Source organism: Pollachius pollachius (assembly GCF_949987615.1).
Source record: "Pollachius pollachius genome assembly, chromosome: 17".
Classification (NCBI taxonomy): Eukaryota; Metazoa; Chordata; class Actinopteri; order Gadiformes; family Gadidae; genus Pollachius; species Pollachius pollachius.
In genome coordinates this window covers 17,190,518-17,213,586 of record NC_136950.1, presented here as the reverse complement: position 1 = coordinate 17,213,586, position 23,069 = coordinate 17,190,518, and the positions used below count along the sequence as shown (strand labels likewise).

Sequence of the window (23,069 nt, the reverse complement as noted above, 5' to 3'; positions counted from 1 at the left end):
ACCCCGCCTGATAGCGAGCTATCAGCGCCGCCGTGCAGAGCTTTAGCAGAGCCATGTCCGAGTGGAAGCGCCGCTCGCTGACAGACTACCGGCCCCTGGGCGGCTGGTTCTGGGATGCCGCCCCGAGACGCCACCGGCCGCGGTCGGACGGAGACATGTGGGACCGGTTCTTACCGCCGTGCACCTCCTCTCCCTACAGGAACATCACGGCCCACTCCTGCCTCAAGGTCTACCACAAGGACCCCGCCCAGGCCTTCAGCCAGACCCCCAGGCCCAGCAACGGGGACCCCAGCAGGGTGAGTCTTAGTCCTGATCCTCAAGGCCACCTCAGGACCACATGGTGCCTGTTTTCTTCTATACAGACATAATTCAATTCAAATCAATTTTATTTGTATAGCCCTTAATCACCATTACAGTCTCAAAGGGCTCAAAAGGCCAAATATTTATGCCACCCCCCTTTACCCAAGCCCCCACAAGGGCAAGAAAAAACTCCCTTGAAATTAGCAAGGAAGAAATCTTGAGAAGAAACGCATAGTAGGGGATCCCTTCTTCCAGGGATGGTCAGGAGTGCAATGGGTGCCATAATTGACATACAGGTAAATACATGCACATCATATTAAATTGGTGATGTGGTGCTGGCCGGTTAACCATGAGGAGAGTCCAGGCATCCAGTCCTCTCCTACACACTCCTCTCCTCTCCTCTCCTCTCCTTTTCTCTTGTATCCTTTCCTCTTCTCTCGTCTCATCTCCCGTTTTCTGCTTCTCTCCTCTCTTCTCATCTCCTCTCCTCTCTCCTCCCCTCCTTCTCTTTTCGCCTCTCCTCTCCTCCTTCTCTCCTCTCCTCCTGCTATCATCTCCTCTCCTCTCCTTTCTTTTTTTTGTTTCCCATTATATCTTCTCTTCCTAGATCACCCTGATCCTAATCCAACTGACCCTTACCCCTAAAACTACCTGTAGGCATCCTAGAGCAAAAAGCCCTTAAACCGACCTGCTCCTTAATGACCTCTCTCTGTACTCTCTAACCCCTGCATACCTTAAAGACCTTTCTCTGTCTCTTTACTGTCCAACCCCATCCTAGTATAGAGAGGTTCTTGATGACCTCTCTACACTATCCATCCCTGAGCTGCTCCTTAATGACCTGTCCCTGTACTGTCCAACCCCTACCTTCTCTTTAACGAAATGTACATGTATCTAAGAGTTGCTTTTGATAACAGTCACTACTTACTGATTAATAAAAGCTGTTGATAATCAACCAACCGACGGTATTATAATTGCATCAATAAAGACTGAGGTGAAACTTCTGCGTATCAAAATAAGAGCCCTCTCCAGGTACTGGGGTAGGTAGGGGTCTGGGGAGGGGCTTTGATTTCTAAACCTGGCAGACCTCTGAAGCGTGTCGTCTCATTTCCTGTAGATTACTCTCTGAATAGTTTGATCTCCGCCCCTCTCTCCTCCTCCTGGATGAGAGGAGGAGGAGGAGGAAGAGAGGAATTCCCTCCTGCCTCCTTCTAATCTCCTTCAGGGGGTTCTCCCATTGTTCCTGAGGGGCCCCTGGGGGGACAGCACCGCCTCGCTCGCACTACTGCCTCTAATCTCTCCTTCCCTCCCCGCGTTCTGCGGGGTTGAGGTCGTTCTGCTCTTCGTTTCTTTTGCTCACGTTCTGCGCTGCGTTTCCTGGGGTTCTGTGGTGTGTTTCCTGTGGTTCTGCGCTGTGTTTCCGGTGGTTCTGCGCTGTGTTTCCGGTGGTTCTGCGCTGTGTTTCCGGTGGTTCTGCGCTGTGTTTCCGGTGGTTCTGCGCTGTGTTTCCTGTGGTTCTGCGGTGTGTTTCCTGTGGTTCTGCGCTATGTTTCCTGTGGTTCTGCGCTGTGTTTCCTGTGGTTCTGCGCTGTGTTTCCTCTGGTTCTGCGGTGTGTTTCCTGTGGTTCTGCGGTGTGTTTCCTGTGGTTCTGCAGTTTGGTTCCTGTGGTTCTGCTGTTTATTTCCTGCGGGTGTCAGCGATCTGAGACTCAGAAGTTTCAGGCTAGACGACTAGACTGCGGTTTAAACACTTCCTGGTCACCTGACCGTCGGTCGCTCTAATCCCCCTCGTTCTCCTTCTAGATTCTCTCTCTCTCTCTCTCTCTCTCTCTCTCTCTCTCTCTCTCTCTCTCTCTCTCTCTCTCTCTCTCTCTCTCTCTCTCTCTCCCTGTAAATTTTAATTTCATGTTATGCTCTATTTGTCTATCTATCTATCTCGCTCTCTATCTCTCTGTGTAATCAATTACTCCAATCTAAACTGCAGCAGCAGGGTATTTTTCTAATTGGTTTAACTACTTAAACAAAAGAATCAGCTATTTGTTAGGGATTCATTAAAAAGATCTTGTCTAATCACAAGCATGCTCAAACACACACACACACACCCTCGTGTGCGCGCTAGAAGCTCTTGATGTGAGTCTTTGTGTGGTTTGTTTCCAGAGAGTAAAGACCTGCCCTGCGTCACATTGTCCGACCTCCTTTAGTAAAGAGGCCGGTTCCTCGTCATGAGGTCAGACCAGCAGCTGTCCAAACACTGCTCTGGAGGGGTGGAGGGAAGGTGGAGGTGGAGGTGGTCAGTGGGTGGGGTGGAGGTGATGGAGCCGGTCGGTTGTGAAAGCCCATGTGGAGCCCGTCTCCGTTCTAGTGAATGGAAGTGTTGTCCTTTGTGAGTCGCTGTGACGTGTGACACACGTCACAGAGAGGTCTGTGACACACAGACCTCTCGACCTTCATCTGGCCGGGCTGTCTCCTGGGTGCCTCAGCGTAGAGGATGAGGAGGCTAGCTGGGGTGTCTCCTGGGTGGAGGAGGCTAGCTGAGGTGTCTCCTTTGTACCTCAGGAGGAGGAGGCTAGCTGAGGTGTCTCCTGAGTGGAGGAGGCTGGCTGAGGTGTCTCCTTTGTGCCTCAGGAGGAGGAGGCTAGCTGAGGTGTCTCCTGTGTGGAGGAGGCTAGCTGTTCTGTCTCCTGTGTGGAGGAGGCTAGCTGGGCTGTCTCCTGGGTGCCTCAGCGTGGAGGACATTGGCTGGGGGTCAACGTGGACCAGGCTGGTTGTGTCTAGAGATGTTCCGATACAATTTTTTTCCTTCCCGATTCCGATTCCTGAACTTCGGACAATACAGAGTATAAACCGGTACAGTATCTAGCATTGTAACTACTATTTGCCCTTGATCTAATTGAAGGGTTCTCTTACGACGACAGCAATGTATGGCCGGTTCACTCACTGTCGAAAATTTTCATCACAATAATACATTTGTATACTTGTAGTTAAGGGTCCATGCATCCATGCCTTTCACGTCCGAGCAATAACTAACACCGAACGTGTTTGTGATGTTCTTTGCCTTTGTAGTAAATGTGTCATGTGATGGTATCGGATCGGCGCATAGACTTGCGTACCTGCGATACCTGATTTTAGGCAGTATCGGAGGAATTTCCGATACTGGTATTGGTATTGGAACAACTCTAGTTGTGTCTACGTGTGGTAACTCAGGGCCTGCCCCAGAGTCTGCTAGCCCTCTGCTTAGAGCGGAGGTGCTACAACCGAATCGTTTGCAGGCTTTTGGTGTGAAACGTTTTGCTCAGACATGTGTTTGTTGATGCTTCAGAGGTTGGTCTGAGATATGTGTACCTAGCCTTTTCGCTGTGCTATAATTATGGTCTGTATATTATGGTCTGTTGCCCCTGTTAGCACAGAGGATCGTTCAGTTTGTTATTTGGACCCACACTGAAACTCCGACAACACCTGATATGCTAACGTTAGCATAAACACACCGACACACAAAGGCAGACTCACACACCCACATGCAGACACACCCACATGTAGCCACACACACACACTGGCATTGTGGTAGACAAACAGACTCAGTCGCTTACTCTCTTAAACAGTCCCTCCTCCTCCTCCCCCCCACCTCCTTCTCTTCCACCTTCTCCTCCCCAAACCTCCTCCTTAACCTCCTCTTCCTCCTCCCCTCCTCCTCCTCCTCCTCTGAATAATGTGTTAGTGTTTGGGGTGTAAGGCGACCCTTGAGGAACAATAGTGTGTTTGTGGCCGAGCCCTGGAGAGACACATTTACATCCTGACTCCCGGAACACAGCGCCTCAATAACACACGTGTGTGCCGGCTGGTTTTTCTCCTTCATAACTTCCTTCATAACTTCATAACCTCCTTCATAACTTTATAACTTCCTTCCTAACTTCATAACCTCCTTCATAACTTTATAACTTCCTTCATAACTTCACATTCACGAGGTAGAGAGGTATGTGTTACCTGCTGCTAGTCTCTGAGAACCACAACTCTCTCCGTAGGACTGCAGCAGAAGCACCAGTCCGTTCTTGTAAGATAAAGCGTCTGGTGCTGTGTGGGGCTTCCATTCGTGGAGGGAGCTCCAGGACGTGTGAGCTGTGTACACAGTCGTGTAGGGGATGTTGGTTCAGACCCACAAGGTTCTGGGTTTGACCCCTGACCCCTACCTGCTCCTTAATGACATGTAGCTGGGCTCCCTGTTGATGACCCCTGGCCAGTCATAAGGATTATAATGTTCAGAAGGACTGTGGTATACTGCACTGACCCAGTAGGTCCACCAGACCCAGTAGGTCCACCAGAACCAGTAGGCCCACCAGTGGGTGTAGGTCTACTGATCCGTTGGGGGTTGACCCCGCCCGCCCCCCCGTCAGGTGGTGGTTCACCACGAGACCCGGAGGGATTTCAACACCTGGCGATAAAACACAGCACACCTCCTGCTAGCGTGTTAGCTTAGCCTGTTCGCTGTGGTTAGCAAACATTGTGAGCACGTAAAGCTACTTTATCCCTGGAGCCGCTCCCCCCCCCCCCCCCCCCCCCCCCGTTGCTGTGTTCATCCCGGGCGTCTGTATGGGTGGTCCGTCACGCTGGTTAATATCACTCCTCCAGACCGGCTGGGAATTAAACAACTTCTCTCCAGACCCAGAGGTGTAGGAAGGGGGGGGGGGTGAACACACTCTTTGTTCAAGGCCTCGTTCTCACTCCAGGTCTGGGTTAGAGCAACACTCTGCAGGGCCTCGCTGTGATCCCAGGACCAGGGGGGGGTGTTTGGTCGACCGGCCCTCGTTGTGCAAGCAGGAGACTGATATAGAAACCCATTCTGTGTTGTTTTGAGAAATGGAGAGATTACCTCCTCGTGAACGAGGGAGCGGCCCTGAGAACAAGTGGCGGACAAACAGGCGCTCACTCTCTGAACAGGCCCTCCTCGTCAAACTCCTCCTCTTTCTTCTCCTCCTCCTCTCCCACCTCCGTCTCCAACTACTCTCCTACCTCCTCCCCCTCCTCTTGCAACTCCACCTCCTCCTCCTCCTCCACCTCCTCCCCCTCCTCCACCTCCTCCCCCTCCTCCACCTCCTCCTCCTCTCCCTCCTCCACCTCCTCCTCCTCCCCCTCCTGCACCTCCTCCTCCTCTCCCTCCTCCACCTCCTCCCCCTCCTCCACCTCCTCCTCCTCTCCCCCTCCTCCTCCTCCTCCTCCTCCTCCTCTACCTCCTCCTCCTCCTCCTCCTCTCCCCCTCCTCCTCCTCACCCACCTCCTCCTCCTCCTCCTCCTCCTCCCCCTCCTCCCCCTCTCCCTCTCCCCCTCTCCCCCTCTCCCTCTCCCTCCTCCCCCTCCTCCTCCTCCTCCTCCTCCTCCCCCTCCTCCACCTCCTCCTCCTCTCCCTCCTCCACCTCCTCCCCCTCCTCCACCTCCTCCTCCTCTCCCCCTCCTCCTCCTCCTCCTCCTCCTCCTCCTCTCCTCCTCTCCCCCTCCTCCTCCTCCTCTCCCACCTCCTCCTCCTCCTCCCCCTCCTCCCCCTCTCCTCCTCTCCCTCTCCCCCTCTCCCTCTCCCTCCTCCCCCTCCTCCTCCTCCTCCTCCTCCTCCTCCTCCTCCTCTCCCTCCTCCTCCTCCTCCTCTCCCTCTCCCTCCTCCTCCTCCTCCTCCTCCTCCTCCTCTCCTCCTCCTCCTCCTCCTCTCCTCCTCCTCCCCCTCCCCCTCCTCCTCCTCCCCCCCCTCCTCCTCCTCTCCCCCTCCTCCCCCTCCTCCTCCTCCTCCTCCTCCTCCTCCTGTAGATTCTGTGTTGTTTCCAGACATAAAGTGACTTCCTCTTCCTGACGGAGCTATGCCCCCCCCCCTGTGTTTCAGACGCCCAGAGAGGGGGGGTACGCCGGGCCCCTCTCCCTGCGCCAGCCCCCGCTGGGCCCCCCCCAGCACCCCTCCACGTCTGGGGGGGGCTCCATGTCCCCGTCCACGCCCACCTCCTCCGTGCCCTCCTCCCCCTCCCGGATCCCCTTCGGGATGCCCCGCCAGGCCCCCCTCCCGGCCGGGGGCCCCGGGCCCCGCCATCCGGGCCCCGGGCCCCAGGCCCGCTCCGCCTCGCCCTGCCCCAGCGCCATCCTGGAGCGCCGAGACGTCAAGCCTGACGAGGACCTGGGGGCCCGGGGCCACGCCGGGGGCCACGCCGGGGGCCACGCCGGGGGCCACACCGGGGGCCACGCCGGGGGCCACACGCTGGGCCGGGGGGGCGAGCCCCTGTACGCCGACCCCTACCTGCTCCAGGACGGCCGGATGGCCCTGGGCCAGCCCGGCCACGAGGGCCCGGACCACCCCGGACTGGGGGGCTACCACCGCGCCTCCATCCGCTCCACGGGCTCCTACGGGGGCCCCAGCCCCACCCACGACGCGGCGGACCACCCCTCCCTCTACCGCCAGCGCTCGCGCAACAGCGGGCTGCCCACCCTGGGCTCCAAGACCCCGCCCCCCTCCCCCCACCGCATGGCCGAGGTCCGGATGATCGACCTCCACGGCGGGGCCCCCCACGGCGGGGCCCCCCACGGCGGGGGGCGCCACCCGGGGCAGCACCACCACGGCGGGGGCTCCCCCCTGGGCGGGCCCCTCCACGCCCCCCTGGAGCGCTGCTCGTCCCAGCGCCAGTCCTTCAGGAAGGAGGAGGCGCCGGGGGCCAGGGGCCGCGGCGGCCTGCCCCCCCCGGGGGCCCCAGAGACCCCCCAGGGGCCGGGCCAGGCCGGGCCGCACCCCGCCGGCAACGACCCGCAGACACGGTGAGACACCACCAGGGGGCCGGGGGGTGTAAGGGGGGTGTAGGGGGGTGGAGGGTGTGTGTTAGGGGGGGTGTATTGGAGGTGCTGCATGCTCCCTGGAGGACTAACCCCTCATCATACCACCCTGTCTTCCCATCACAGTAGTACCTGTCTGTCTCTCTGAGCTGTCTCACCTCATCAACACCCGTCCTCATGATGCATGGTTTTGGGCATGTGTTTCGTGTGTGTGTGTGTGTGTGTGTGTGTGTGTGTGTGTTTGTGTGACTGAGTGTGTGTGTGTGTGTGCAAGTGTGTGTAGGGCATTAATCCAAAAGCTGAGGAGTCAGAGTTAATCAAGCAGTAATGTTATCCTGGGTTCATCTCAATTTAAGCTCACATCCACCAGCTGTGAGATGGAAGCTGATTGGCCACGAATCCTCGCTTTCATGTTAGCTTTGCTAGTCCCACCGGTGAGCACATAAACACAGGAAGCTAGCTGTTAGCTCGCGGTTAGCCTGCGGTTGGTTTTATTAGAACTGAGGTCGGGACCTCTGATCCACCTTCTCATGGAAACCAAGAACTAACGATATGTTTCTCTGGTCTGAAACCAAGACCTTCGAGGCGATCTCAAACTGAACCGACAGGTTACCCAGAATGCCAGGGGAGAAAGTAGGAGAACTTATTTGCGGTGGTTGTCGACGTAGGTATCTGAGCTTTGATGCCTCAGGCTGAGATCAACACCACAATTCTTGCCTTCCATTCTGTTGTTGAACAAGTGACGATAGCTCACCGCTCAAAATTCTTCCTGCTGCCTGCATTCAGACATCAAACGTGCTCTGATTTGTTGTGTCCTCACTCTGTACCCTACACAATTCACTATTGTGGGAATAAAGCTTAATGTGAGTTCCAGTCCCCACGAGGTCAGCGACCCCAGACCTAGGTTTGTTTTGATGTGAGGCAGATTCCCTGAGAACAGGCCGACCCATGCTTCTATTTATAAAGTACAGTGGAAAATAGTTTTCCTGCTCAGTAGAAACTTCTCCCAAGTAACAAGTCGATATCTGGCCGGGCGCCCGAGCCATTCATCCGGCATTACGAGCGAACAGGGATCAATGGGAATGGGAATGAGTGTCTGGAACGTGCTCTGTGCTCCGCTGTTAATGCCCCCAGTGTGTGAAAACTTTCTGCTGTTTTCTGCAGAGAGCGAATGAAGGCTATGGAACAACAGATTGCCAGCTTGACTGGTCTTGTTCAGCATGCACTTTTAAAGGGGCCAAACACAGGTAGCACCAAAGAAACGACCAGGTAAGCAACAGGATGAAACCCAGGCATCATGTGGTGCTGGGTTTTATTCAGTGGAAGCATCGCAGAATGCTGGTCCGTGTGATGGACGTTACGTGAAGAGGAGGAGGAGAGGAAATGGAGAGCTAATCAGATAGATGGATGAGAGTCGTTTCTCCTTCAGGTGAACAGATTCCTGCCCTAGCTTATCTGACTGCATTTCCCCCTCGCTACTCTATGAGCTGCCCGCTCATCATGACGCTAGCACGGCTAATGATGCTAGCCATTCTAAAAGCATTGTCATAACGACACAACCGGAACAAAACAAATGTTTTGACTCAATAGCAATATTCCAAACACAAACACACTAACATCTGAGGCTTTTTAACATCATTCTAACGGTTTATGTTCGTATGTCTCATCAACGCCTGTTTATTTTACTAATACTACTAATCACTAAACCACAATCTGTTCCTCTCTGTGATTGCTCAGTTTAATCAGGAATTTAACACAATCATCTCTGTCCTCAGCGAGAGACCTTCCATGTCCTCATCTCCAGCCCAGAGCATCAACAGCACAGGTGATTCACTCATTCACGCTCTCATACACCAGTTAGTCACTCATTCATTATCACATATACAGTACCAGTAAGTTAGTCACTCATTCATGCTCTCGTATACCAGTTAGTCACTCATTCATGCTCTCATACACCAGTTAGTCTCTCATTCATGCTCTTATATACCAGTTAGTCACTCATTCATGCTCTCATACACCAGTTAATCACTCATTCATGCTCTCGTATACCAGTTAGTCTCCATTCATGCTCTTATACAACAGTTAGTCATTCTTTCATGCTCTCATATACCAGTTATTCACGTATCATGCTCTCAAATGCCAGGTAGGTCACTCACTAATTATCTTTAGTACCAGGTTAGAGAAGCATTCACGGTGTCATATACTGGTTAATCCTGTAGGCGTTCATACTCTCACATACCAGGTGAGGTTATTCACTTATTCAAGCTCTTGTTTACTGGCACCAAGTCACATCACATGACTAACAGTAGACTGAGGTGGTAAAATAAATCATTCACACACATGCATGCACACACCAACATACACAGACAAAGACACAAAACAACCACACATGCTTGGACGCACACACATACACACGTACACAGGTACACACACACACACACACACACACACACACACTAAACACACAGACACATGCTTACACAAAAGTATACCAAAAGAACACACACACACCCCTGAAACACACACACACACACACACACATACACACACACACACACACACACACACACACACACACACACACACACACACACTCTCTGAAGGTCACACGGTGGTTCAGAGAGAGGATCAGCCTGGAGGTGAAGATCCGGTCTGGTCAACCTTCAAGAAACCCCCATCAGACCGTGTGAGGACGTTATCATGGACTTATGAGGACATGGTGGAACTTTAAATGACCTCATGGGAAATTATGAGGATATAATGAGACATGAGCTTATAAGTTGGGAAAGAAAGTTATGGGACATTATGAGAAGGTTATGGGGGAGGTAATGAGAACATGATGAGGACGAAGGTAAACATTCAGGGCGTGTCTCTCGCTCGAATATATTCACAACATTCCTTCGGCTTTTGTCGGGCCTGAGGCGGACACACCTTATTTAATAGACTTTCAATGTTTAGCGTCCCTGAACATCACATGCTTGACAGAATACACAAAAACGAATAAAACTCTAACAGTAATGAAACTATAACGATAAATACACCCAACCATGAACAGACGAGTACTTCATTACACTATACATTATATCAAATGCACACCAGGCCTTCCATCCAAGCTCTCGGCTGTCATGCATTACTCAGCTGGATGTGTTGAACCAGAGCCGGGGCGTCTGCGTTTGGAGCCAGCCCGCTCCGGCGTCTCCGTCCCAGCCTTTATTTACTGCCTCTGCTCCCGCTCGTCACTCCCCACTGCGCACACGGCCAGCAGTACACCGCCCCGTTTCCATGGTTTCCGCTCGCTGCGGTTCAGCCCTGCAAGAAACCCAACGCCGGAGGACATTTTAAAGGGACATTAAATCACCTGCAGCCGAGAGGCCTCTGCGGGCTCATGCCCCGCTGCACCCTGGGTAATCTGTCCCGGCTGCTGACGGGCGAACGGCCGGTACACGACGGCTTCATAACCGACACAGCCTTGCGTTAATAATACATTAACATACAATAACGGGTTCTTTTTCCCCTGCGTAATTCAATACTGGAAAAGTATAAATAAATGAAAAGGGAGTAAGATGGCAGAGAGGGACAGAGGGCTGTTACAGTGTTTAATGAGGTGTGGGTGTGGTTGGTGTCGCTGGGGCACTTTGGGTCGCGGCTCTCCAAAGAAAGGGCTGTTTGAAGCTGGATTGAATGATTGATTGATTGATTGATTGATTGATTGATTGGGGTGATTGACACCTGTAGTGTAGAGTACTGTACTGTACTGTAGAGTCTCACGTTGACCGAATCCCGTCCCAGTCTCAGGTGGATCTCCGGTGCTCAGTGTTAGGAACGCTCCGGTCCAGTTTGATCCGGCCCTTGGTCTGAGGAGCGCCCCGGTCCAGTCTGATCTGGTCCCGGGTCAGAGGAAAGCCCCGGTCCAGGCAGCGGAGAAGAGCTGGCGCCCCCTGCAGGTCAACCTGAAGAGCTTCAGGAAGAACATCTCAGACCTGAGAGTCCAGCTGCAGCAGATGAGACAGCAACAGGTAAGACCTGGAACCTTGACCCACCGGAACACTGGATTCAGTTCCAGAATACTTAAGTATTACTCTAGCAATCTGCTCAATATGCAAAGGACTGTTAACTCTAAAAGGATCAAATAATACTTCCTGGCACTTAATGTACGCAGTTATTATATGTTTTACGTCCTGGCACTTAAAAATAGTACTTAGCATAGTGTTGCATTTTACCCTAGCTATCTTTGTTGTATACGGGGAATGGGTTAACCTAGCGATTGTTGGTGCTTGGCACTTGTTTCTATGAACATCCTTACTGTACCGACAGCGATATATCGTTGTTTCTCTTTCTTCTGACAAATGTGCGTAAGTTGCTTTGGATAAAAGTGTCTAAATGAACTCAATGTTAATGTAATAAAGACAGCAGTTCAGTAGATGTAAGCCGGGGCAGACCCCCAGTGGCATCCCAGGGTGTGTCCTGCGATGTGAGGGTGATAACCCCTCTGTGCGGCGGTCCTCAGCTTCAGAACCAGGAAGAGCTGAGACAGCAGCTGAAGTGGGCGGAGCAGGAAGTGGGGGTGAGGCTGGCAGAGGCCCTGCGGCGGGCGGACGAGCCAGCCCACAGGCAGCGCACCCTGGTGGAGGAAGACCGGCTAAAGTACCTGGGCCTGGAGCAGGACGTCCTGTCCCAGCTGGGGTGAGACCGCCGCACATACCACAGCCCCTTCTGGTGTTGGATATATTTAGAATGTAATTCACCCCCCAATGCAGTGGGGTCATTTCCGGGTGAACAGCACCTGAACCACTGCTGTAAGGTCTTGGTGAACAGCACCTGAACCACTGCAGTAAGGTCTTGGTGAACAGCACCTGAACCACTGCAGTAAGGTCTTGGTGAACAGCACCTGAACCACTGCAGTAAGGTCTTGTCCTGGTGAACAGCACCTGACTACTGCAGTAAGGTCTTGGTGAACAGCACCTGAACAACTGCAGTAAGGTCATGTTCTGGTGAACAGCAACCTGAACTACTGCAGCAAGGTTGTGTCCTGGTGAACAGCACCTGACCAGTGCAGTAAGGACCTAGTGAACAGTACCTGACTACTGCAGTAAGGTCCTGTTCTGGTGAACAGCGACTGACCACTGCAGTAAGGACCTGGTGAACACCACCTGACTACTGCAGTAAGGTCGTGTCCTGGTGAACAGCACCTGACCACTGCAGTAAGGACCTGGTGAACAGCACCTGACCACTGCAGGAAAGTCCTGTCCTGGTGAACAGCGACTGACCACTGCAGTAAGGACCTGGTGAACACCACCTGACTACTGCAGTAAGGTCGTGTCCTGGTGAACAGCACCTGACCACTGCAGTAAGGACCTGGTGAACAGTACCTGACCACTGCAGGAAAGTCCTGTCCTGGTGAACAGCACCACTGCAGAAAGGTTCTGTCCTGGTGAACAGCACCACTGCAGAAAGGTCCTGTCCTGGTGAACAGCACATGAACCAGGGCAGTACGGCCGTGTCCTGGTGAACAGCCAGGCTGTGCAGTGTGTCGTGCCTCCACACCCACTCGGCCTTTGGGGCCAACGCCCTCCCGGCGTGGAGCGACAGGTTTTAACAGGAACACCTCGCCCCAGTCTGCTCCATCTTAAATCCTCGGGGACGGGGGCAGGGATCCATTTTGATGTTATCTGTGATTAATGAGGGAGTCAAGGATTTGACTTCCAAAGAGGGAGGGAGGGGAGAGAGAAGGGGTGAGAGAGAGAGAGAGAGAGAGAGAGAGAGAGAGATGCAAAGAAAGAGAGGGGGCGTAGCTAAGATCCACAGTGGAAGAGGAATGGAGTGAGGGAGAGAAACAGGGTAACAAGAGAAATGTGGAGGAGGGAGAGAAGGAGGGAGAGGGGAGGGGGAGAGAAAAGAGGAGAAGAGAGAGGGGGGCAGGGGAGAGAAAGGAGGAGGAGGAGGAGCGAGAGGGGAGGAAGGGACAGAGGGGAGGAGGAGGGAGGGCAGGAGAGGGCGAGTACAGGCAGACCTGGCTCAGCGTTGGGGCTGGAAGGTCGCCAGATGTGAGTCAGCAGAACTGCATCCTGACCTCTAAATACGTCCACTTAATTAGAGTCCCTGTGATTTGAGGCCAGCTGAGTGAGGCGTGAGAATCCCTCCAGTCTCAGGAGTTAGTTCGTTTTTTGGTTAGTACTTGTGGTTGTTATTCAGCCTGTTAGTGAGTGAGTTAGTTTGTTTTCGGTTAGTGAGTCTTCTCATTGTGAAGGACCTCTGAAGTCTACCCGGTCCCTCCGGTCCTGGAGACACCGGACCCCCGGTCTGTCTTTGGGGGGACTCTGAAAGACCTCCTCGTGGGGCCCAGGACACGGAGAGACCCCTCTGGGTCCTGGGACGACTATCTCACACTCGGATCACCCTGGGTCCCAGAACTGCTTGGCTCCTCTGTCATTAACACAATGTCAGCAAGCCTCGACCTCACATCACACCGCCAGAAGGGACATAACTGTGGGTTAGGGAAGGGTTCCAATCCCATCTCGTTCCAAAACAGCCCACCACTGTCTCCTCTAAAGACCGCTTATTGATTCAGTGATTTATGATGGACTGTGTCTGTTGGTTCAAGTTCACACTGTCGCTTCCCTCCCCTCTTCCTCTGTGTGGTTGTGAGGCAGCGTGTCTATAACAGAAGTGAGTGTGTTCCGCCCCCTAGTGGTTCCTATCGTACATTACAGCCTCTAGGGCCTCTAGTTACTGTTGAAGAGTGACGGTTTTTACCTTCATGTACGCTGAAGAGGAATAAATTACTTCAATCGGTGGAGCATGTTATAATTAAGTCCCAGGTAACCTTGAGACCCGTGGGTTTGTTCTACTGAGGTTAATTAGAGTTGCGTTAGGAACTAATGTGTATAGTGAAGGTTTTATAAAGTAGTAGGAAAAAGTAGATTCCTAAATGGTAGCGATGTATTTAATGATTACCCCATTTCAGATATTTTTTTAACGTTTTGTGTGTGTATGTGTGTCTGTCTGTCTGTCTACCTGTGTGTGTGTGTGTGTGTGTGTGTGTGTGTGTGTCTACCTGTGTGTGTGTGTGTCTGACTACCTGTGTGTGTGTGTGTGTGTGTGTGTGTGTGTCTGACTACCTGTGTGTGTGTGTGTGTCTGTCTACCTGTGTGTGTGTGTGTCTGACTACCTGTGTGTGTGTGTGTGTGTGTGTGTGTGAGTCTGTCTACCTGTGTGTGTGTGTGTGTCTGTCTACCTGTGTGTGTGTGTGTGTGTCTGACTACCTGTGTGTGTGTGTGTGTGTGTGTGTCTACCTGTGTGTGTGTGTGTCTGACTACCTGTGTGTGTGTGTGTGTGTGTGTGTGTGTCTGACTACCTGTGTGTGTGTGTGTGTCTGTCTACCTGTGTGTGTGTGTGTCTGACTACCTGTGTGTGTGTGTGAGTCTGTCTACCTGTGTGTGTGTGTGTGTCTGTCTACCTGTGTGTGTGTGTGTGTGTGTGTGTGTCTGACTACCTGTGTGTGTGTGTGTGTGTGTCTGTCTACCTGTGTGTGTGTGTGTCTGACTACCTGTGTGTGTGTGTGTGTGTGAGTCTGTCTACCTGTGTGTGTGTGTGTGTCTGTCTACCTCTGTGTGTGTGTGTGTGTGTGTCTGACTACCTGTGTGTGTGTGTGTGAGTCTGTCTACCTGTGTGTGTGTGTGTGTCTGTCTACCTCTGTGTGTGTGTGTGTGTGTGTGTGTTTGTGTGTGTGTGTGTGTGTGTGTAGGGACCTGGAGAGGTATGTGGACTCCCTGCAGAGGGACCAGGGGGGTCTTCCCGGGCGGCCCGTGTCCCTGCGGGAGGTGGAGGAGGGGGCCGTGTCCCTCAGGAAGGTGGGGGAGGGGCTGGCCGGACTCAAAGGTAGGACACGCCCTCTTCAGCGTTGCTAGGTTACCAATTGTGTGTGTGTGTACATGTACTGTGTTTGTATGTGTGTGTAATGTGTGCAATGTGGGTACACTGTGTGTGTGTGTGTGTGTGTGTATTATGTGTTTGTGTGTGTGTATGTAACATGTGTACACTGTGTGTGTGTGTGTGTGTGTGTGTGTGTGTTATGTGGGTACACTGTTTGTGTGTGTGTGTGTGTTTAATGTGTGTATGTGTAACTTGCGTAACGTGGGTGCGCTTCGTGTGTATGTACTGTGTGTGTGTGTATGTAAAATGTGTACACTGTGTGTGTAACAACGTGTGTAATGTGTGTACTGTGTGTAACGTGTGTATGTAACGTGTGCACTGTGTGTAACGTGTGTATGTAACGTGTGTACTGTGTTTAACGTGTGTATGTAACGTGTGTACTGTGTGTAACGTGTGTATGTAACGTGTGTACTGTGTGTAACGTGTGTATGTAACGTGTGTACTGTGTGTAACGTGTGTATGTAACGTGTGTACTGTGTGTACTGTGTGTAACGTGTGTATGTAGCGTGTGTACTGTGTGTACTGTGCGTGCCGTGTGTGTGTAACGTGTGTATGTACTGTGTGTACTGTGCATGCCGTGTGTGTGTAACGTGTGCACTGTGTGTAACGTGTGTATGTAACGTGTGTACTGTGTGTAACGTGTGTATGTAACGTGTGTACTGTGTGTACTGTGTGTAACATGTGTATGTAGCGTGTGTACTGTGTGTACTGTGCGTGCCGTGTGTGTGTAACGTGTGTATGTACTGTGTGTACTGTGCGTGCCGTGTGTATGTAACGTGTGAATGTAACGTGTGTACTGTGTGTAACGTGTGTATGTAACATGTGTACTGTGTGTAACGTGTGTGTGTAACGTGTGTACTGTGTGTAACGTGTGTATGTAGCGTGTGTACTGTGTGTAACGTGTGTATGTAGCGTGTGTACTGTGTGTAACGTGTGTGTGTAACGTGTGTACTGTGTGTAACGTGTGTATGTAGCGTGTGTACTGTGTGTAACGTGTGTATGTAGCGTGTGTACTGTGTGTAATGTGCGTGCGGTGTGTGTGTAACGTGTGTATGTACTGTGTGTACTGTGCATGCCGTGTGTGTGTAACGTGTGAATGTAACGTGTGCACTGTGTGTACTGTGCGTGCCGTGTGAATGTAACGTGTGTACTGTGTGTAACGTGTGTATGTAGCGTGTGTACTGTGTGTACTGTGCGTGCGGTGTGTGTGTAACGTGTGAATGTAACGTGTGTTCTGTGTGTAACGTGTGTATGTAACGTGTGTACTGTGTGTAACGTGTGTATGTAACGTGTGCTCTGTGTGTACTGTGCGTGCGGTGTGTGTGTAACGTGTGTGTGTAACGTGTGCTCTGTGTGTGTCCCCAGGCGAGTTCCCGGGCCTGCAGGGCAGCATGCGGACGGTGCTGCGGGTGGAGGTGGAGGCGGTGAAGTTCCTGAAGGAGGAGCCGCACAAACTGGACAGCATGCTGAAGAGAGTGAGGAGCCTGACGGAGACACTCAGCTCCCTGAGGAGGTGAGAGGAGGAGCAGGAGGGGGGGGGGGGGGAGGAGCCTGACGGAGAAACTCAGCTCCCTGAGGAGGTGAGAGGAGGAGCAGGAGGGGGGGGAGGGAGGAGCCTGACGGAGACACTCAGCTCCCTGAGGAGGTGAGAGGAGGAGCAGGAGGGGGGAGGGGGGAGGAGCAGGGGGGGGGGGGGGTGAGAGGAGAGGAGGAGCAGGAGGGGGGGGGGGGAGGAGACTCTGAGCTCCCTGAGGAGGAGCAGGAGGAGGAGCAGGAGAGGATTGGTTGAGTTGGGACTCTACATGAGGTCTTCTAAATTGAAGTGAGCTACTAATGTATGTCTCCCCTTCTCCCTGCAGGTACGCTACTGAAGTCTCCGCCAACAGCGCCGCGAGACCGGCCCCTGGGGGCCCCACCTCCACCCTCACCACCTCCTCCACCAGCACCACCCTGCTGGCAGAGACCCCCAGAGAGACCCCCAGGGAGTCCCCCAGGGAGTCCCCCTGCCTCGCCGCCTCGTCAGGCCAGACGGAGGCGGAGGCGCCCCCCCTCCCGGCGCCGCGCCCCCCGGTGAAGCCCCCCTCCTCCCTCATGGTGCTCCAGCACGCGCAGAGCTCCCCGGTCCCCGTCAAGCACAGCCAGACCTCCGGCGCCCCGCTGGGGGTCCCGGCCGACGCCCCCGCCCCCCTGACCCCCAAGGCCAGGGCCCCGGAGCCGGCCAGGAAGCCCCCCGGCGGCGGCCTGCTGAACAACGGGTCTGGGACCAGGCAGGACATCATCGAGGAGCTGCAGACCAGCCAGGGGAGGAGCAGAAGCCGCGCCCTGTCCATCGAGGTACGCCCCTCGTCCATGTAGACCCCCCATGGGACCACGCAGGGTCATGTCTGGTCCATGCAATGGTGAATGGTAAAGGGACTGCGTTTATACCGCGCTTTCCTAACCAGCGGCCGCTCAACGCGCTGTACAATACTGGCTAGCATTCACCCATTCACGCACACATTCGCACGCCGACGGCGGAGTCAGCCACGCAGGGCGACGGTCAGCTCGTCAGGAGCAGTCAGGGTGAGGCGTCTCGCTCAGGGACACCTCGACGCTCAGCTAGGAGGAGCCGGGGATCGAACCAGCAACCTTCCGGTCACCAGCCGACCCGCTCTGCCTCCTGAGCCACCTGCCGTCCAAAAGGAAGTTGAACTTGCATGCAGCCTTAATATGTTCCTACTCTCCTCTCTCTGCTCTCTCCCTCCCTCCTCCCCTCTCTCTCCTCCCTCCCTGCCTCCTCCCACCCCTGTCTCCCCCCCCCTTCACCTCCCCCCTCCTCTCCTGCAGGCAGCGGAGAAGGAGTGGGAGGACCGGAGGCAGAACATGGGTCAGTACGACGGGAAGGAGTTTGAGAAGCTGCTGCAGGAGGCGGAGGCCACCATGATGAAGGGCGTGCCCGTCTCCCCCATGGCCTCTGCTGGGGGGGAGCCAGGACACCCGGCCAGCCCTGCCACCTCACCTACAGGTATAGGTTCACCCCAACCCCAGAACAGGTTGACTCACAGACTCATGTCCGAATAGCGCTTCATTAAAGCTCTGACCCCCCTCCCAATGTCAGTGCAGTAAAGGATGATGTGGTGTGTTCATGAAATCATGAAAGAATGAATGAATGAATGCATTTTCTTGGTCGTAACCAAAGGGTAGGGGCAGAAGCTTCAGCTTATATCAAGCCCCCCCCTCCACACATTTTTAAGAGTAACAAACAAATGTCATACATACTGTGTGTTTGCATATACATGCATGCACTTACCTACATATATACACATACAGTACATACACGCCTACATCTGACCTTCTGGTGCGTGCACAGAATGAATGAGTGAATGAATAAACTGTGTTGACTTGACAATTCATTCACTTATTCATGACGATTAACTCATTTATTCATTCGTTCATAATGTCAAAGCTTTAACCAGTAGTTAAGGCTTTGGATGTTAACCTACTGGTGGACCCCTCCCTCTGTGATTTCTTAAAGACCCCCAGCCAGACGGGACCGCAGAGAAGCAGCCCCGCCCCGGACCTGAGAGGAACGACCGGCCCTCCAGACCCGCGGTCCTGGAGAGACCTTCAAAGACCCCCGCCCCTAAACCCACTCAGCCCGCAGAGAAGACCCCAAAGACCGCCTCTGAGAAGGGCTGCAAGTCCCCTCCGCCTCCCCCCCCCAGGAAGACCTACTCCGGGTCCATCCCCGGTTCTGGGTCCGGGCTCACTACCACCCGGTCCGGGGAGGTGGTCTTCAACAGCAAGAGGTCTTCGGGTCAGGTGAGTGTAGCACTCCCGTCAGGCCCAGCCTCTGGGGAAACACGGATACTGATGGTGACGTCTGATTGGTGTAGTGACGTAGGCTTAAGCAGTCTTACATTGTATGTTGTGCATCCAGGCACTTAAAAATAGTACTTAGCATTGTGTGGCGTCTTATCCTAGCTATCTCTGTTGTATACGGGGAATGGGTTAACCTGTGAATGCTTGCTGCAGGTGATTGTGTAGCAAATTGTGACTGCTGCAAATAATGTTTTTAATGATGATTATATTAATAATAAAAATTATTTCTTGGTCATCTATGTTTTTAAGGAGGACGAGGAAGATGGCCCTCCTCCTCCTTCCCCCAAACTTACACCTTTCAAGGTGTCACCTGTGGCGACACCCACTCCCGTGCTGGCCGACGCCCCGCCAAAGACAGCCACTCCTCCTCTCCATCCAGAGCCAATCACAGAAGGGGAGGATGATGGGGAAAATATCATGGCAGAACTACAGGTAACACCCACTCACACACACAGGCACACACAGGCACACACAGAAACACACACACGCACGCACGCACGCACATACATACACACACACACACACACACACACACACACACACACACACAGTGTTGCATGTTGATATCTTCTCTCTGTTGTGATCAGTGATGGAGCTTCCTATTAAAGCTCCTCTTCCCTCGTGTCCTGGCTCCTCCCTCTTCCCAGGTGTTCCAGAAGTGTCCTGTAGGGGGCGTACTTGCTGAGCCTCAGGTCAAAGAGCTCAGAGCTGGGGCCCTCCCGGCCCTCAAAGAGAAAACAAAGGTAAAGATGATGTGTCGTCGTTTAGCCGACCAGCTTACCACCTGCCCCCGCTAAACTGACACACAGGTGACACACCTGATGGCTGTCCCCTAACACATACCCACCTGGACACACCTGTTACCCTGTGCACACCTGTACACCTGATGGCTGTAAATTAACACCGGTTCACCTGTACAAACCTGTTCACCTGGAGAAATCTGTTCACCTGTACACACCTGCACACCTGATGGCTGTTACCTAACACCTGTTCACCTGATGGCTGTAACCTAACCCCTGTTCACCTGTACTCACCTGTACACCTGCTGTGACCTTCTATGGGCTCCAAATAATCCTGTGACCCCCACCAGATCCTCTCTCCCCCTGCCTTCCCTCCTCCTCTCCTCTCTCAAATCTGTTGGGTGTATGGGTCCACTCTTAGTCTGGGTATATGCTGGGTATAGCGTGGGTCTGGGTCTAGCCTTGGTTTGGGTCTAGTTTGGGTCTAGTGTGGGGGTAGCGTGGGTCTGGGTCCGGCTTGGGGATAAAGTCTGCATCTGATGGCTCCCTGTCTTCTCTCTTCGTCTTTGATTTATGCTGCAGTGTTTTACCATCTCTGATTTCATTTCAATTTGTTTGACCTTTCCCTCGAATCTGAATCAATAAAAGAATCAATGCCGTGTTCTGCAGGCATTTACAATCTGTCTTCTGTGTTTCTTTTCCAAACCCTCCTTCGGTCAAAGTAAGCCCTGAGCTGGGGGGGCGGTCCTGAGAGACAGCCTGTGGTTGCAGACTCTGTTCAGTAGGGGGCGTTACCTTTGCATGCCTTTCTCCCTAACCTTCACCCTGCTGTGAGGAGCACGCTTCACCCCTCACACACCTTCACCTCTCCGTCAAACTACCACCTCTCACCACCTCAGCTTTACTCAGTTTAAACCTTCATAGGCCGCGGCGGTGGTCACCCTGGGGCTGGAGATAGGGGAGTCAGTTTCCATATCAACCAAGCAGCACTCTAGCTTTAAAGAAAGAGCGAACCTCCAACACATTGGGGGATAATGTAGCTGGTGCTGCGATTGGTCGAAATTGAAACCTATCGGTTTTACCATTCCCTTCTAAAGTTCACTTTCTTTGAGATACCTTAAGGACTCTCTTTCTATTTCCTAAATGTTGATAATTTAATTGATGAATTTATCTTAATTGATTAATTAATCTTAATTGATTCCTAATATAACATTTAATCATGGATAGACTATACATTATATACCTTAGTTAATCCACTTTCATATTAACATCATCAACTGTTCAACTCTACAGTACAAGCTCTGGATGGAACGTTAGCCTAGGATAGAGCTAATATCAAAGATGCTTATGCTAATCCAATTTAGCGCCTCGCACCTAGTCAGCGCTAACACCAGAGATGCTCATGCTAATCCACATCATGTTAGTGCCCAAGCGGCCGAATAATACTGACCCCTCACACAATGTCCTAGCAGACTTCAGATCCTGCCAAGGAAAAAGAGGATAAAAGTCTGGACACGGATGAAAACGGCAACACCCAATCCCGCCAGAGTCCTGCGGTGCGTACCACTTCTCCCTACCACTATAACCCACCTCTACCATCCCATCTTTTGCAGTTCATTCTGGTCATGTATGGCGTCTAACCATGACCTCTGTGTTTTCCCGGCAGGTAATTTACTACGTGACCGGTCAGATCACCAAAGAGCTCCCCCCGTCGACTGCGCCAGAGGAGTCCACTGAACGCAGCAGAGAGTCCACCTTTCCCCCATCCCAGGTGTCAAATGTCAATGCTAACGACCATTTCCCAAGTCAGCTACCGCAGTCGCAGCCTCCACCAAAACCACCACCCAAGCCGTCGGCTCGCTCTCCTCCAGTCTCTCCCCCTGCCGTCTCTCCTCCTCCCTCCTCTCCACCCTCGAGCTCCCCTCCTCCCATCTCCCCCAAACCCGTGGGTTTGATCGGCTTCAAGCTGCCCAGGAAGCAGATTAAACGCTCCGTGTCCCTGAAGAGCGACCGCGGGGCCGAGGTGGAGAAAGGAAACCTCATCCTCCTCAACCAAATCAACAACGAAAAAAAGTTAAAGTCCTCGGTGGTCCAGGAGGCCAACAGTAAGAGTATCATAGTAGAGTCTGTGTCCACCTCCACCGTGGAAACCCCCAGAGAGCTGCCAGCCGTCCCCCTCCCAGAGACGCCCCCGGCTGAGGCATCCGACCGGCCCAGAGATCCACCTAAGGGACGGGATGAGGGGGCAGGTCTGAGCCCGGACCTCCCTGGAGAAGAGGCTCCTCCGCCGCCAGACAACATCGCCTTCATGATCACCAGCAGCAAGGTGCAGGCTCTGTCCTGTGGAGAGTACCAGGAGCTGGTAAACTCCAAGAAGGGCAACGTCCAGACCCTCACGGTGGGTGAGTCCGGAAAGTGGGGCGACCTGACCGGAGGCGAGGACGCGGATGCCACGGGCACGCACGATGACAGCTTCAACAAGAAGCCGGTGATCATCATCTTCGACGAGCCCATGGACATCCGCTCGGCGTACAAGCGGCTGTCCACCGTCTTTGAGTGCGAGGAGGAGATGGAGAGGATGTTGGGGGAGGAGCGCATCGACGAGGAGAGCGAAGGGTCCGATTCTGATAGGAGTGGTGCTCAGCAGGTAACTGGAGGAGCAGTGAGCGACATGGCCCTGAAGGCCAGGGGCCAGTCTCTGGCCAACCGAGGGAGCCTTTCCTCCTGTTCCTCCTCCTCTAGCGCTGAGCTGGCGGATGGAGCCGGGAACTCCAACGAGTCCAACAGAGAGGGCAAGCAGGACAGCAAGAAGAAGTTCAGGTTCAAGTTCCCCAAGAAGCAGCTGGCCGCGCTGTCCCAGGCCATCCGCACGGGAAGCAAGTCAGGCAAGAAGACCTTGCAGGTAGTGGTCTACGAGGACGAGGAGGAGACAGACGGCACCGTCCGACAGCACAAGGAGGCCAAGAGGTTTGAGATTCCGCGCACCGACGAGAACCCTGTCCCGATTTCCACTTCCATCCCGGCACAACGGGACACCTCGGATTCCTTGCAACGGACCAACGAGATCCGGAAGAGCACCTACAAGACCCTGGACAGCCTGGAGCAGACCATCAAGCAGCTTGAGACCACCATCAGCGAGATGGGCCCCTGCTCGCCCGACGAGCACAAGGCCACGGAGAAGATGGGAGAGAAGAAGAGCTCAGAGGGCCTGAAGAGGTCCGCTTCTCTGCCCACCTCCAGGATGTCCGGTCCTAAGGTCACCCTGCCCCTCAAGAGCTCCCTGCGGAAGAAAAGCAAGCCTCAGCTCCTGCCTCGGCCCGTAGTCGCCCCCACCACTACCTCCACTCCTGCCCCCAGTTCCCCAGCCAGCGTTAAACAACAGGTCTCTCTCTAGCTCCTGCACCCTCCTAGAAGCTTTGGGTCCTTTCTTCCAATCCTCCAAAATGA

At 53.5% G+C, this 23,069-nt stretch overlaps 1 protein-coding gene across 8 annotated transcripts in view; it reads left to right on the top strand.

The window, feature by feature from the left end:
- Positions 1-23,069, top strand: part of kiaa1217 (KIAA1217 ortholog) — a 76,359-nt gene that overhangs the window by 49,686 nt on the left and 3,604 nt on the right. For 5 of the 8 annotated variants that reach the window (XM_079754682.1, XM_079754685.1, XM_079754688.1 and 2 more), the window contains 15 exons: positions 200-296; positions 6,158-7,074; positions 8,254-8,358; positions 8,865-8,914; positions 10,879-11,105; positions 11,597-11,772; positions 14,834-14,967; positions 16,387-16,534; positions 16,881-17,355; positions 17,848-18,025; positions 18,536-18,822; positions 19,132-19,314; positions 19,530-19,625; positions 21,092-21,178; positions 21,289-23,004. In XM_079754682.1, coding sequence (XP_079610808.1) covers positions 200-296; positions 6,158-7,074; positions 8,254-8,358; positions 8,865-8,914; positions 10,879-11,105; positions 11,597-11,772; positions 14,834-14,967; positions 16,387-16,534; positions 16,881-17,355; positions 17,848-18,025; positions 18,536-18,822; positions 19,132-19,314; positions 19,530-19,625; positions 21,092-21,178; positions 21,289-23,004 — 4,876 coding nt within the window. The remainder of the gene's footprint in view (positions 1-199; positions 297-6,157; positions 7,075-8,253; positions 8,359-8,864; positions 8,915-10,878; positions 11,106-11,596; positions 11,773-14,833; positions 14,968-16,386; positions 16,535-16,880; positions 17,356-17,847; positions 18,026-18,535; positions 18,823-19,131; positions 19,315-19,529; positions 19,626-21,091; positions 21,179-21,288; positions 23,005-23,069) is intronic. The other 3 variants (XM_079754689.1, XM_079754683.1, XM_079754684.1) reach the window with 3 other exon arrangements.